The sequence below is a fragment of the Lutra lutra genome, chromosome 2 (assembly GCF_902655055.1).
Source record: "Lutra lutra chromosome 2, mLutLut1.2, whole genome shotgun sequence".
In the NCBI taxonomy this organism is placed as follows: domain Eukaryota; kingdom Metazoa; phylum Chordata; class Mammalia; order Carnivora; family Mustelidae; genus Lutra; species Lutra lutra.
This window is the reverse complement of record NC_062279.1, coordinates 22,546,481-22,562,486: the sequence shown is the minus strand read 5'-3', so window position 1 is coordinate 22,562,486 and position 16,006 is coordinate 22,546,481. Positions and strand designations below refer to the sequence as shown.

Sequence of the window (16,006 nt, the reverse complement as noted above, 5' to 3'; positions counted from 1 at the left end):
ATGATAAAAAAAATTGCATATATATTTGACATAATAGGTAAAAAATGGAGTATAGAAAAATTCATAAATTGTGCAAGGGAATTTAGGGGCTAGCATGAACATACTTGTACCCTTGTAGTATGACTACCAAGCTCACCCTTTCCCTACTATTAGAAAAAAAAAAAATACTATTAAAAAAATTATTAGTTTGACCCAGTACAGCTTCTTGTTAGAGTATGAAAAGCCTCTTGTTTTAATATTTTAAACTGAACATTAAAGAGCTCTGAGGAACATTGTCTCCAAAAATCCATTCAAATGTTTTGTTGCTAGATGCTCTAATGCATTTGTCTTTGTTACCAGTACTTCTTAAAACACACTGTTAACTGTCTTTGATTTCAAAATAATATGTCATGCCTTATTTAGAAATAACTACTCCCTTCATGTACCTTTAGGGAAGTTCTCCTAAATAGCAAGAAAGGGAATACTTGTCAAGCTCTACGGTTACAAGATACAATCTCCCCAAATCACCATGCTTGCTAAATTGTTAACTGACAAGGGATATTACTTTATATGCAAAAGAAAATTATAGTAAACACACAACACTATTGGGCTTACTCATGTGAATATCTGATGCAAGGAACAGTATGCTGAGCAAAATGCAACATTTTATTCATTAGATGTTGTTAGAAATTACACTCCTTTGGATGGGATTTTATGTTAAGATTTTTTCCTCTGGGTAGGAAAGCAATTCTTTTTATTCTAACTGAAGACTGTTCAACATATAATCAGTTTTTAGGGGAGCCTTCAATACAGTACATCTGGTTGAAAAGTGACATTGCAGGATACAGCATACCAGATAAGAATTAATTTTTCAATTTAATTTGTTTGGCAAAGGTAAAGATAGCCTATATTACATACATGATTTTCCATATGCTAAATTCTGAAGCAAAACTACATTTGAACCAGTCTTTGTAGTTTTGCCCACAGCACTTTCCAGTAACAACTTGCCTTGAGGCAGTTTATTTCCCTCTAGAATCACTTCCCTAATGTAACAACAGGCTACAGCAAAGTGACAGCTCTCTAGCTATAAAATGCTAAAATTTTTTTGTTGTTGTAGGCATATATTACTGAAAGGAAATTACATAATACAGGCTACAAAAGTTTTACTAATCTGAAATAGAGAAGTTCTCCTTACCTTGGTCATTGTCTGACTTTGGTCATGATTGAACACTATATTAAAGTTTTATAGACGTATGTATGTTGTTAATAACAACTTGAGCCTTAAGGAGACAAAAATAATTATAATAAACATGTGTTTACATGTAAAGCTTTGCTCTCAGATTCCAATTGTAATGCCTGTTCTGAATGATCTTAGAAAATGTAAAAATACTCAATGGATTTACATTTACAGGTCAAGTGCTCCCTAGGGATAGGCATTCAACAAATGATCATGATAACTTAATGTCTTTCCATAAATGCCATTCCAGTACTAAATTTATCACACTTTGAACAGGAACTAGGGAACTTAATGTGCTTTTTAATAACAGATTTGGGAATATGTGGTAAGGTGAACAGAGTTCTGAATTATTATGCAATTTTCACTGAATATCCTGTTTTGACAAGATAACTTATTTCTAGCACACACACTGCCCTGGAACTTAGCTTCATATGCCCCTGTAGGATTTTTATATTTCCCATTCTTTATTGAATTTCATAAAGGTATGAAATAAATAAATTTAGTAGATGTGCACTTGGTTCCTATTTAAGACTATACACCTGAAACTCCTGAGCTTTCCATGTTCTATTATTTAGATCTTAACCAAAATTAGATAACAAAACGTTAAAAAAAAAAAAGGAAAAACAAAGTTTATTGAACTGTGTTTTTAAATTCTTCCTTAGCACCAACGAAAATAAAAATTCAGATTTGAGAGTTCTAAAGCCCAGTTTATAAGCCCTATTTTTCTATTCTTTCTGGCTTCCAGCTTCTAAAACTTCTGTAAGTCAGAAAAAAATTTTAAATCCTGTCTAATTTATAGGGTTGTTGTAAAGAAAATAACATATGCCAAAGTGCTTTATAAACTAAAAGAGGATATACAAACATAGTAATGGTTAGACTCCAATATTTGGTTTTCAAAAAAGCTTCACTGAGTCACTCATGTATAGGATAATTTTTATCTGGATTCAGGGAATGAAGTTTTGATGGCAAACTTCTTCCATATAATACATGGGGAAAATGGCCATCAGGGTTAGTTTTGCAGTAACAAGTCTGGATTCCTGGGTGACCCTTCTAAATTTAGAGAGGAAATTAATTTCTAGTTCTGGTGTGTTGCTTCCATCACCTAATACCTTCAAGCTTACTGATTTAGACCTATTTGTTTTTAAAATTTATGTCCTGGGAAAAAACCTCCCATTTCCCAGGTTAAGCTTCTAAGTTGTAGGCACTATTCATCCAGCTCCCTGCCTCTAATTGTAATTAATAAGAACAAAACATTTGTAACCATACACACATCCTTTATACTGAAATGACAATGAATATATTTTCTCAGTATGTGACATAGTTTCATGCATATACCTTATCTCTGTACAACCTTAAGGATTCTTTAACATATATTTCATAGTTTTCCCTTACTAACATTGTGGTTTTCTTTACTAATGAGTGAACAGTTCTAACACATGAATTCATAATTACATTGTCATTTATTTCAGTCCTACAGCATACACTGAATATAATATGCTTGAAAACACTTCAGTATTTCTTGTTCTTTCCAGTGCTAATATGAATCTTAACTATCCACTTCTATAAATTAAATTGGCTAGGAAAACACATTTCAAAAATTGTACAAGAATAAGCTAGAATTATCACAATCAACGTGGATATGAACTCAAGAATTCAAACTATATCTCAGGAACACTTTATCTTCATGGTAAACATTCACTTTATGCAAATCCCACTTGGCTTCATTTAATTAAAAAGCTGAAAAAGAAAGAAAATTATATGCTGAAAACAGGGAAAACACAATATGCTTTTTATTCATTCTAAAATAGTACATGTAAATAGATACAATAAAAATGTCATAATTACATTAATTCATCTCATTCTAATTTTTTATCAGGGCAATTTCTCTGAACTAGTTCCTGAGATGGGGTCAAAACTTATGGTGAGAACAGGCGAGGGGTGGGAGAGGATGCTGATAAGAACTTGAACTAGCAGTGTTTAAGTTTGGCTAAAATACCCTATTTCTTTCTGTGAGCCACTTTCATTGCTGCTTAGAACAGAAGTTTAACCAGTGTTTAAACTGGCAATGTAAGAGGAACAAAAAGTATGAATTAAAACAAAGATTTGAAGTGGGTCATTTCAATGTCCTAAAAAAAAACAAACAAAAAAAAACTTTCTTTTCTTCAACCTGTAATTCATTCACTTACATAAAATGACTAAACGCTTGATGTTTTTAAGTGAAATTTATAGCTGAAATATATTGTACAGCCAGAAAGAATGTATATATGAATCATGAGTCTCCTCAGATTCTGAGTACATAAATATCTGTACATAAATGCTTGTACAGACAGAAATAAAAGGGAGCTGTTTTTCTTAACTTCCCTAAGCAAAGTTTTAATCTATGAACAGAAATATAAGTTGTAAGATGGTAAGTCAACTTAAATAACATTAACTAAGTTTCTGCTTGATATTTGTACCTCTTTCTAACATGTGGCAAGGTTTTTTGTTTTGTTTTTTTTTTTTTGTTTTTTTTTTTTTTTTTTGGTCCTAACAATATAACTTTGCAGGGTGACCAGAGACAAACCATATTTTAACAAAATATTAAAATAAAAACAAAAATAATTGTTGCTACAATTAGAAAGCCATGTAGTTGGAAAACTGTTAAATTCGTAAGGATATATAATATCTGGATGTTTAAATCTTAATATCCTAAGAATATATTTCTTTGTCTTTCTGAACCTCGGTTTCCTCATTAGTGAAAAGAATGTTTGGCTGATCTCCAAAGTTCTTTATAGTGCCCATATTTTATCAACCTAGTGACCTTGTGATGCTATGTGCTAAAAGTAAACACGTATTTAAAAAGACTTAAAATGTTATATAACAAAAATATAATAAATGTAATATAGTATAATAAAATTATAAAATAAAAAGGTTATACAATATGAAATAAGTACTCCATTTCTGAGGAATTATTAAAGGCTAGAAATCGTGTGCTGACCCCTCAATGCAACAAGACCTTGCTTCTATTTTTCAAAATAACTAGCTAAGACTGAGGCCTGAAGACGAATGTCAGTGGGGAAACTTCCTTAGAGCAGTAAGCAGTGGCTGCTGTTCAATCCACATAATCCTTAACACTCATGGCAGTGCACAGAGATGTGTCCTTTGTAGACGAACTCTTTGGCATTTTCTGTCTTTAATTTTAAACTTCCCCTAAAAATTAAAGCTAACTTAAGAATGAGAGTAATGATAAAAAGAAAACTTGGTCATAAAATACTTAAAACTTAAAGTTGAAAAAATTATGACTTAAGGAAACTGAGAACTTATAGGGTTTATTTATTTTTTAAACAACTGGTCTAAACCTTTCTAGCTGTGTGCATTAAAGATCACCTTTTATCATTGTTAAAACTATTATACTATAAAAGCAAAAACAGTAATATGACCCTTATGATCATTTTATACTTCCTAACTTCTTGGATCTAAAAAGTCAAAAAAATTCTATGATTTTTAGATAAAATCTAAAATAAATAAATAAACAAAAGGATCTCTGTACCTTCTTATTAAGGTAAACTAAGAATCCTTAGTTACCATGCTGTTGGTTCACACTAGGAATTTTTCCCAAACTATAATACTTATTTTTTTAAAAAGCTTGTTAAAACAATCTTTTGTTTACATTTTATTATGCAATGACAAATACATGTTTTATCTTGAAAGGATTCTATTATTTACAATAAAGGATAAGTTTAACAGACTACTTCCCGTTTTTTATATTTAAAATCTCTTTCATAAAAAGTTATAAACTTTACAAGTGTTCATTCAAGACACTGGAAAGATCGAAGTGTATCAAAAATGTTTTGTTAAAATCTTAGAAAAGCATAAAATATTATTCTCTAGGTAATCATTCAATATTAATATTAAGCATCCAAGGTATATTCCAATATGAATGTTTTATATGGATTTCATCATTTGAGATTAGTCCCTCATTCCTATCTGTCACGTTCTGACATAACTTTTTCTTTTTAGATTTACCTGTCTAGTAATTTTGATATATAATGTAACAGTTCTCTTCTATCTGTGTTTCTAATAGTGCTTGGATAGTATCTTTCCTAGGAATGCTTATTGTAAAAATGTATAAAAATACTTTTATAACATAAAAACTGTTGAATGCCAAAAACCAAATATACTCCTCTTACTTGGAATGTATTTTTCAGTATTGTGGTTGAGTTCCTTAGAGAGGGAGCAGCTGCCTTAGGTACCACCATCAACTTCTGTCTGGACTCCCTTTTACCCTTACACGAATGATTCTCTTCACAGGTCCTGGTAGTATGTGCATACGTAGCACTGACTACTGTAGCTAGCTTACTTTGAAGTGAATGCATGTATGGTCAACTGACGCAAGTAGTGACAGAAGATGGAAGGCTACATGGCAAGTCTAGAAAATTGTACACAGATTAGAGAGCAGACTAGAACCAGCATGAGTATGTCCCAGAAACTCCCCCTTTTGCTAGCTTAAAGGGATGCAACTATTCCCTTCTGGTCTACATAATTTGATTATTGCTTAAAGTAGATCAGGGATGCAGAGGGACATTGTGTATACAAAGAAGGAAGGGGATAGAGATCTCCCAAAACTTGCAAGTGTGGTTCTTTCCTAATGATTCCCTCATACTTACAAACATTCAGGATCTATATAAAAATGCAGTCCTTGACTTGCAGAGAAGTGATGTTCCAAAAGTTTGTAACAAGGTTATTATTTGAAATACCAAATAAGTTTTTCTAGAGAAACATGATTTAAAATGGTAGTTGTTTTCTCAAAGTTGAGCCAAAAAAAAGTCTGTCTCAATCACCATTCAGCAAAGATTTACTGCCCATCTATTCTGTACAAGAATATTGTGTTTAGAAGGGTGCTGTAAGATATGAAATGACTGAAAGTCATGGCCATTAGGTTTTTTTCCCTAGAGGAGAGTAAGACCTGGACATGATTAAGTATAACACAGACATATTTGATGTGATGGCAGGTCCAATTGTTAGAGTTTTGTTTGCTTGTGTTTCAGTTCCTCTGACTTTGAAAACAAGTTAAAGGAAGGGATAGTAGCCTAGGCTATGGGAGTTCAGTGCCAAAGAATAAAAATAACATTGTGTTATGTTCAGTATGGGAAGTATGTTCAGTATGACGAGCCCATACACTTTCTGTAAAAGGCCAGGAAGTGAATAAAAACTGTGGGCTGTAAATCTCTGTTGAAACCACTCAACTAAGCTCTTGTGGAATGGGAAAAGACCTCTGGACTTGGTCACTGTGTGGTCACTGGAGACTCATATTATATGTAAAACAAGTTTATTCCTTTTTTCTTCCTGTGAAAAATCTAACTAGGCATGAAGTAATGGCTTGCATTTTGTTTTTATTTATCTTAATTATCTGTTGTTGGTGTTTAAAAAAAAAAAAAAAGATGCATACACAGTGCTCTTAAATGAATGCTATCCAAGTGGGAGCTGGTTAAATTCTCTGAGCTCTTCAGATGGACATAATTTGCTTGTGTACTGTACTTCCTATTCTCAAACTGGGGAAGAGTCAGGGAGACCTAATGGTGACATGCCACCCTGTCTGACAGAACTCATGTATGTGATTAAAGGGCAGTTGCTCAGATTTCATTATGGTATTGAAAAGAAATTGGAAGGGAGGAAAAGCCTTGCTTCTTTACTCAGAGCATGGATCATCTGCTAGTTGAATTGTTCAGTTGGCCTTGCACCTAGTGGAAGGTGCAATGATTCACTGTTCTTAGGGCTTTCTTAACCTTTACTTTATATTCATAAATGTTCTAAGGGGATGCAAGAGAGAAGTACATTATGGCTGTTAGCCAGTCGTCTTTAGCCTGCTTCTCGGCTTTGTAATAGAAGATTACTGAACCCAGAAAAATGTTCCAATCTGAACTCCACAATCCCCAAAAAAGGCCTAGAGGACTTGACTTCATTAGGACAAGGGAAAGGAGAAGGGAAACGAGATCTTTGGGTATGGAAACCTTTCTGTATCTGTGTGTACACAGGGCAACAGCTCTCAAGTCTCATTACTGCTAAGGCCACTTCTCTACACAGCCTAAACTAAGAGACTTAGTAATAGCTTTCATAGCATGGTTATTAATAATGAGGCATAATCAGGAAGGTAGATACTATTCTGGGGAAAAAAGAATAATAAAGCTAGTGTGTGGAATAAGGTTGGGAGATAGCTGAAGAAGAAAAAAGTCTTTTAGATCACAGGAGCTGCCTATGCAGGGTTTCTGCATAGAGTAAGTGGTTCCTGTCACAGTAAGGAAGTTGAATTTTCAAGATGGAACTCACCCTCTAGAGCCATTTTGTGTATGTCTGTTCAGACTATGTGTTTTGAGGCTGGAGGGGTTGGAATGAGCAGTACAGAATGTAAAAGAAAAACAAAAACAAAAAACGGAATTTTCTACAGAAATTATCTTATATAGAGGTTCTTAGTATCTATTTCTAATATTACTAAATGCTGGTTAAAAAATCTTAGTACATACTTAAACATGCATTTTGTTTTATTATCTTGGGAATTAAAATTTATACTGTTTGTTAGTGGAAAGAGATGTGACTACATTTGTCCTAGGCAGAATGATATGTATTTCTGTCTTTTGTTTTAGTTCTGCTTTCCTAACCTTTTTCTAACTTCTTCCTAAAGTAGTAAGAGGGAAGTAACTAAATGAAATTATACATTGTTTGGAGTGGAGTGCATATGCATATATCGGAGTATTTTACAAAGCTACTATTTGTCAAACGGTTAATTCCATGGGTCAAAGTCTATTGCAGATATCTGTATCTGAGGTCTTATCTTTAAAGCAATGTACAACAGCCTAAGACTGGAATATAGGGTCTCACAGTTAAAAGTTATCTTACATCTATAAAGCAGCAGTTTGCTATAATTGTCTTATGTATGAGAGAAATATTATGGTCTTTATTTGAAAGATGAGGAAAACTGAGGCTCAGAGAAGATTAAAAGACTTGCCTGAGGTTATAGTTTTAAAGTGCCATGGTCCAAATCACATCTTCTCACTCAAAGTCCAGATCACTTTCCAATACACCACAGTGAAATACAACAATATGGAAAAAATAGTCCTTAAGATTCAATTTCCATTTGCAAAATATTATTACAAGATTTAGCACTGTATTCCTTATCTAGATAAGATAGGGGCCAGACAATGGTGCCTTTAGAGCATTCCAGCTCTTCTCCGAATCCTCTCTAAATCTTCGGTCCTTTATGTCATTCTTCAAAGCTGGAACTCAGCAGGAGAAAGACAATCCCAGTGAAATTCTTATCAGTGATATGTATTGTGGATTGATCACCACATCATTTCAATATTATTTTTCTATTTGTATAACTCAAGATTATATTTAATATTTTTCTACAGATGAAAGATCTACATGTAAGATACAGAAATGAATGTGAGATTGCTATACTGGATATCCTGGGATTTTTTTGTCTTGCTGTACTTGTCCACTACCATACTTTCCTCAAAATTCATATAAATGTCTTTCATTTCTGTTACTCTGTACTTCCCATTACTGAACGTCCATTTTTTTGTTATTCATTATTTCTCAAAATAGCCAAGGACATCAGGAATTAAAAGTAATTTTTTAAAAGACAATAGAAGATAGTTTCTATGTCCATTATAAGCTTAATAAAATATATTTTTATTATTTGATGCCAGCCAGCTAAGAATCAATCTGAATTTGCAATAAGTATCTTTAAAGCTCAGGTTTCTGGAATAATTATCTTTCCACACAGCACACAACCCTTTAGGTGTGTGGAATAACCTAACAACTCCAAGAGGTGTCATTTGATGTGAATCCATCTTCTGGAGTTGTACAATGTGGCAAACCAGTACTCTTCTTGTCACTGTTTCTATCTTAATGGTTCCTGTTGCATTTAGATAATACATAAAAAATGTTTTTGAGTTAAATAGTCAATTAATATGATGAGCACCTACTATGCGCACAGCACTTTGGAGATACAAAAAGGTATTTTCACAGACTCTTCTCTATCTCATAATATTACAGAATGAAAATGACTTTAATACATAAAACAGTAATATATGAATACTCAATGAAGAATGTAATGAAGTAAAGTGCTGAACAAAAACATAATGAAGTAAGATGCTAAAGTTGAAGGGCTTGTACAGGTTAAGAAGGAGGTGAAGTAAATATTTATTGAGAACCCCCTTACATTTTAGGCATTACAAAGTGATCATATAATTTATCCCCACAGAAGAAGATAGGTGTTATACCAACTACAAATGAAGAGAGAAGCTCAACAAAGTTAAATATCTTGACAAAAGAAAGAGAAATAACTTGAGACAAACCTAACAACTGAGCCTGTCTCCAACCCCATAAAAAACTAAAATGTGATTTTCAAAGTGAAGAAAAATGAGACCCAGAACTTAAGTAACTAACTCCAAGCCCCAAAGTTAGCAGAGAGGATCTAAGATTCAAACTCAGATTTATTTGACTGCAGAGCTAGAGCTATTAATTAAAAAATTATATATTGAACTCAGCTCTATGGTAAATATTATTTTCCATTCTGCTACTCTATCTTGCTAAGACAACTAAAGAGTTCTATAAATAGGAAGCAAAGTGATTGAATTAATAGAGAATGTTTCATGTTATTATTTTTTTTTTAACTAAAGTAGAGGCATGGGTCAGAAGTACTTTTACAGAAATTTTTTGAATTTTTGTAGGTCAATGTGCATCAGTGGAAAAAAATGGGATATTACCCGTAAGGAAAGACTATCAGGTATTGCTACCAGCTCTTTGCTTTTCTCTGAAAATGGGATGAGCCTAAAGTTAATCTTTATTTAATATACAAAATGAATGCAGTGCTACCATTGAAATAAAATTCTTTTTTGAATTATGGCTCAGATGGTAATTAGACCAAACTCTTAATAATCTTGATATTTCACTAGTAGTTTCAAGGGACTCAGGAGCCCAATTACGTTCATCAGAAGGTTCAGGGACAATCTGTTCTTCGCTAAACTGAATCATGCAAATATAAAAGTTACTTAATCTTCCGTGTAAAGAAAATCCTACTTAGTAAATGAAATATAAATGAGTTTGAAATATTTTTATCTATCTGAATTAGTGACAGTAAGCATCTAACATTTATTGAGTAATTAATACTATATGTTATTTACCACATACTTGGCAATGTGTTAAGTAATTTACATTCACTCTCATGTAATCCTTACGATAGTCAAATGAAGTATGTATTTTTTTTTTCATTTAGTAATCAGAAAACCAGTATTTAGAAGAATTAAATAATTTGTCCAAGGTCACAGAGTAACAGATCAGGGTTTTTTTGTTTTGTTTTTTGTTTTTGTTGTTGTTTTAAGATAGGGAATTTAAATGCAGCAAGTTTGCTTACTGAAACCTAACAGAATCTGGGAGAATTCAGTGATGGCGTCAAACCTATTGATACTGTAGGAAAAGCACCCTTAGGACTAAAATGTAGGAGAGATTTAAGGAAACAGGATAAACACTTCAAGCAGACATTTGTTTCTTTCAACAGTTATAAAGATCAACAAAAATAATAGTGTGAAGTGCAGAGATAATATAATGAAGAACATAAATGTTTAAGGTTTTGTGAGGCTTAAGATTAAAAAGAAAAATAAAACGCATAAAGATCACAGAAGAAATTGAAGGTTGTAGATTAAACAGAATTCAAAATTAAGAGGAATAAAAAATTAGCACTATGACCAGGATTACCTTTAAACTATCAATAGTATTCTTGATACAAAAGTTAGAATTCACAGAAATTTAAAAGGAAGAAATCAAAGGCCACAGAGGGCTTAAGGCATTATACCCAAGAAAGTACTTTAGCATTGGAGTTTGAAGTCCCTGGTGACAGGTGATTTTTAAATTAGTATATGATATTGTGTTCAAATGTGCATCTTCACTATGGGATAGCTCAACGGTTTTATCCACAGTATGGGTATTATCCAAAGTAGGCAGAAGTGGGAAGTTTCTTCAGTCTTTTTAAAGGAAAAAGTGTGTTTGTCCTTGCAGTTCATGTTGAAGTCAAGGATATGGTCTTGGACAAGAAACTATTCTTGTCTTTTGCAAGCCTACTTCAGTGTATGTCTGCTGCAAAGGATTGCATTAACTTAGCTCTTGGTCCCCAGGGTTAATAGTAGGGCTTGACTCTCCGTAAAGACGGTTAACCACAAATGTCTTGTCAGAAGTACTTAGGACAGCACATGCCTTCTGGAATGTTTTGCATGTTTTCCCTTTCCTATAATGGTGGTGTCCTGTATATCATTCTTTTATTCCTTACAAAGTGCTTTTGAGATGAGCAGGGCTGATATTTTCTTTTTTAGGCAGGTACTTTAAGGCTTGTGCCACAGAAACACACTTCTGGGAGTGCAAACTGCTTGAAAATGTGGTGCTATGTGACACTCATAACTGACCTGGCTTCTCATGCTGAATAATTCTGTGGGAAGAGAGCTTTTTCTTTAACATCTCACATTTCCACTTCTCAGAATTATTTCTCTCTCCCACTCTTTGATTTATTACTTCTCTCATTCTTGCTTGTGCTATCATCTTTGCCTTTTCTCCAGTGAACTAGTTGTATAGATATATATTTTCCCCCTATGCTGTTAGGTTTTTAGGATTTAGCTCAGGAGATATCCAAATCTCTGGCATGTAATCTCTGCAGACCTTTTAGCAACACTTGGTTTTGATGTTTATCATCTATTTATTAACACACTCAAGATAACTGATGAAAATTTCTGAGAAAAAAAAAGATAATTCAAAAGGCAAATGATGCAGTGCAGCAATACTAATCATTAAAAATAAAAAGCAGGATCAAGGGGCGCCTGGGTGGCTCAGTGGGTTAAAGCCTCTGCCCTTCGGCTCAGGTCGTGATCTCGGGGTCCTGGGATCGAGCCCCGTGTCGGGCTCTTTGCTCAGCAGGGAGCCTGCTTCCTCCCCTCTGCTCTGCCTGCCTCTCTGCCTACTTGTGATCTCTCTCTCTCTCTCTCTCAAATAAATAAATAAATAAATAAATAAAATTAAAAAAAAAAAACACAAAAACCCAGAATCTACCACAACTAAGGTAACTTGAGCGTAAATCTATGTGCTAGACTAATTAAGGAAGAAAACTTGTCGAATGTAAAATTGGTATTTTGGGGGGTATGTACTGATATTCTATACTACATTTTTTTAGTTCTAAGAGATGCATATATGTAAATGTCATGGGAGGAAACATATATCCTATATAAACCTGAGGAAGCCAAAGAATTTGAACGTGAGTGATCGGATGGACAGACAAAACAAGAGAAAAAGAAATTTGATGAATTCCAGAAAGCTAAACCCACTGTATTATATGTACATATACAATACATATGTGATAGGTATCTCTAAAATGAAGTTCTACTGTCTATAAGGCCGTGTGCCTCATAGGCCTCTGCAAAGTCTGAGCCGAACGCATGGCAGGTGCTCAAAGACTTGTTTAACTGAGTTAAAAATCACTTGGCAAATGAGTTAGCTACTTGATATTAGTCTTTAAATATCCATTAACCAATGAAGTCATTTATTAGTTAAAAATAAAAACATTCACATTAGTATAATGATATTACCTATAAGGATAGCCGTGGTATTTGGAACGAAATATTGAAAGTAGAAAACTGAAGAAGAAGACCACCAGGCCTAATCCCACTAGGCAAATTACTAGAAAGAGACAGAAAATGCCATTAATGTCTAGACACATGGAACCAAAATGCATATGTTTTTTAAATGCATTCGATTAATAACAGTATACTTACATTTTAATAGTTCATGGCACATACAGGCACAACAAACCAGATAATCCAAAATACAATGTATTCATTATTTTCCACATTCTTCTCAATGAAAATGTACTATTTGGGGTATGAAAACAACAAAAGTGACTGATCTAAGTCTTCTGGTGCTTTTCTTCTCTTACAGAGTTCCTATAAGTACTAAAATGCCTCAGGGATCAAAACAAAACAAAATATGTGATAAACCACAAACAAGATTATCAGCCCCTGTCTTATAAAGCATTGGCTATATTAGCATAGACATTTGCATTGTTAGAATACTAAACAGAATTTTATTCTTTTCAGATGCCATGCAATATTTACTAAGAAATGTCATTTTAGATTATTGGCTAGATTATTGTTTCGGTAAAAGTCTGTTACTTAGAAATAGTCATCCTAGTGTACAAAAAGCTGGAATAAAACCTTCAGGAGTGAAGTAGTAGGGATTCTGGAGAGCCCAAAGTGGGGGGAGAATCCCCCCACAGAGTAGATACTTTTGTCAAAATGCTATTATTTCTTTTAACAAACAAAGAAACTTTTAACAAATGGCATATTAGAGTAGAATGTGCTGTGGAATAGGTTTTCAGTATCCCTGTATCCCAGGCAAGTTAACAAGAGTGAAAATACTTTTTGTCTTCTTTTCCTTTTTGTTATGGTTAGGAAGATTTTACTCTAAAGTCAAAGAGTAATAAATATTCGTAATACAAAACAATGGAAATATGTATGCAAATAGAGTATTTAAACAAGATTTATTACTATTAGTAAAATACATGCTTGTAAAATTAAAATGCTTAAAAATCTGAGCCAATTAAATGCAGGTCTGTTTGGAATAAAGAAAAACATGAATTTAAAGAAATTGAAATGGACAAATCTATGCCATAAATAAGTAGAAAATAGAGTTAATTCTTAAGAAAAATCTAAGCATTTAAGAATAAAACACTTGCACGATACTTGTATCCTTTCATTCGTTTCAGAGAATTCTTATAAAAATACTGAAAATATTTGAAATAATTAAAGAAATGAAATACACTAAAGCACAGAACACAAGGAAGAGTTAGCAGTTCAATATACTTCCATAATGATGAAAGACATTAAAAAAAAAATCCTTCTAGCAGGTCTGAGACCAGGTTTAATTACAATCCTGGAAATCAAGGAGTGGATAAGTTATGACACTGTCAAAAAATGGTCTAGAAATCTGTCAGTTTTCTTTCAACAGTGTAGGATTATCATTCTTTCAGTTTCGAGTATAAATTGCTGAAAGTCCCAAGAGCTTAACAACATTCAACTGTAGCCTCTGTGACATTCCATTTCAGACAAAGTTCATGCAGTTGAACTTCAAATTAATACTGGCCGAAAATAAAGTAAAAAAGTAGGTTGCTAAATATCCCCAAATGAAGAACACCTTTTTAAAAACATGTAAACTGGGACGCCTGGGTGGCTCAGTTGGTTAAGCGGCTGCCTTCGGCTCAGGTCATGATCCCAGCGTCCTGGGATCGAGTCCCACATCGGGCTCCTTGCTCAGCGGGGAGCCTGCTTCTCCCTCTGCCTCTGCCTGCCACTCTGTCTGCCTGTGCTCATGCTCGCTCCCTCTCTCTCTCTTTCTAACAAATAAAATCTTTAAAAAAAAAATTAAAATAAAAATAAAAACATGTAAACTATCCAAGTGTGACAGACACCGGGCACTAGATACAACAATAACAGCATCACTTCTTACAACAATCTTACTAAACCTAGAACTGATTACCTCATGCTTTATTTTACACCTTACCACATCTGGTATTTTTATCAAACACTCATTCTTTCCTTTCTTGTTTTAAATTTTCAGAAGCTTTTAGTTGCTTTGCCACTTTGGTTGTGCTCAGTGGAAAATGAAGCTCAAAGTACGTGATCAAGTAAAACAATATATTTACTTGATGCTGTGCAGTGGAACAAAACAGGGCTACTCAAGTCCTTGTATATAGGGAAGGGAGCAGTGGAACTGAGTGAGTAGTAGTGAGGAGTTAGTAATTACTGAATGAACCACTGCAGCCCATATAAGGTAACATACTTGTAAGAAAATGCTATGATACAGAATCATTCTGATCTGGGAAATAATAATCAGAGCAGTTGTATTAAAAATCAAAAAGGAGTAACTGTAAAATATATTTCCCATGTCTCCTTCTTTCTCTCACACTACACATGAATAAATAATTTGACAATGCTGAGTGTTGGAATGATATGTTGGAAAATATCTACCAAGAGGGAAGCTGGAAGTAGTGATTTTATAAACTCAATATCACAGGTGTTATAAGATAAAAAAATTTGTGTATTTATTACTATTACTTAGCTTAATAAGATAGGATATATAATAATCACATAAGAAATGTCTTCATTAACATTGTCAATTCCAAGAACATTAGATTGTTTGTTCAAAAGATGTATCATAAAATGATATTCTGCACAATGCTTAACTAAAAATAATACATTAGATTCTTTTGTAGTTTCTTTACAATGGTGTATAGATACCATCATGGGAAAAGAAAGGACAGACTAAACTGTATACTATATTCAAAATATTTTAACACTTAAGACAACTATTTAGAAATCATTATGATTTATTTATATGCATGTCACCATAGCTAATACCTCCAAGAAGAAAATAAGTCTGGATTTTTATTTTATTTTATTTTTTAAAGATTTTATTTATTTGACAGAGAGAGATCACAAGCAGGCAGAGAGGCAGGCAGAGAGAGAGGAGGAAGCAGGCTCCCTGCTGAGCTGAGAGCCTGATGCGGGTCTTGATTCCAGGACCCTGAGATCATGACCTGAGCCGAAGGCAGAGGCTTAACTCACTGAGCCACCCAGGCGCCCCTGGATTTTTATTTTAAACTTCTTAATAAATTGTCTTTCTCAGATACCTGTGCTGCTCACACATAAATTCTAAGTTTAAAAAGTTTCCAGAAATGCTAAGCATACTGGGAAAAATTTTAATTATGGGTTTAAT

At 33.4% G+C, this 16,006-nt stretch overlaps 1 protein-coding gene across 3 annotated transcripts in view; it reads right to left on the bottom strand.

Moving 5' to 3' along the window:
- Nucleotides 1–624: 624 nt before the first annotated feature.
- Nucleotides 625–16,006, bottom strand: part of TUSC3 (tumor suppressor candidate 3) — a 251,700-nt gene continuing 236,318 nt past the window's right edge. Inside the window, exons 9-11 of one of the 3 annotated variants that reach the window (XM_047715981.1) lie at nucleotides 12,823–12,913; nucleotides 8,199–8,261; nucleotides 625–2,953 (exon numbers count right to left, since the gene is read on the bottom strand). In XM_047715981.1, the coding sequence (XP_047571937.1) occupies nucleotides 8,243–8,261; nucleotides 12,823–12,913 (110 nt within the window). In that variant the 3' untranslated portion in view covers nucleotides 625–2,953; nucleotides 8,199–8,242. Of the gene's footprint in view, nucleotides 2,954–8,198; nucleotides 8,262–8,293; nucleotides 8,467–12,822; nucleotides 12,914–16,006 lie in introns of those variants that run through there. The other 2 variants (XM_047715990.1, XM_047716000.1) reach the window with 2 other exon arrangements.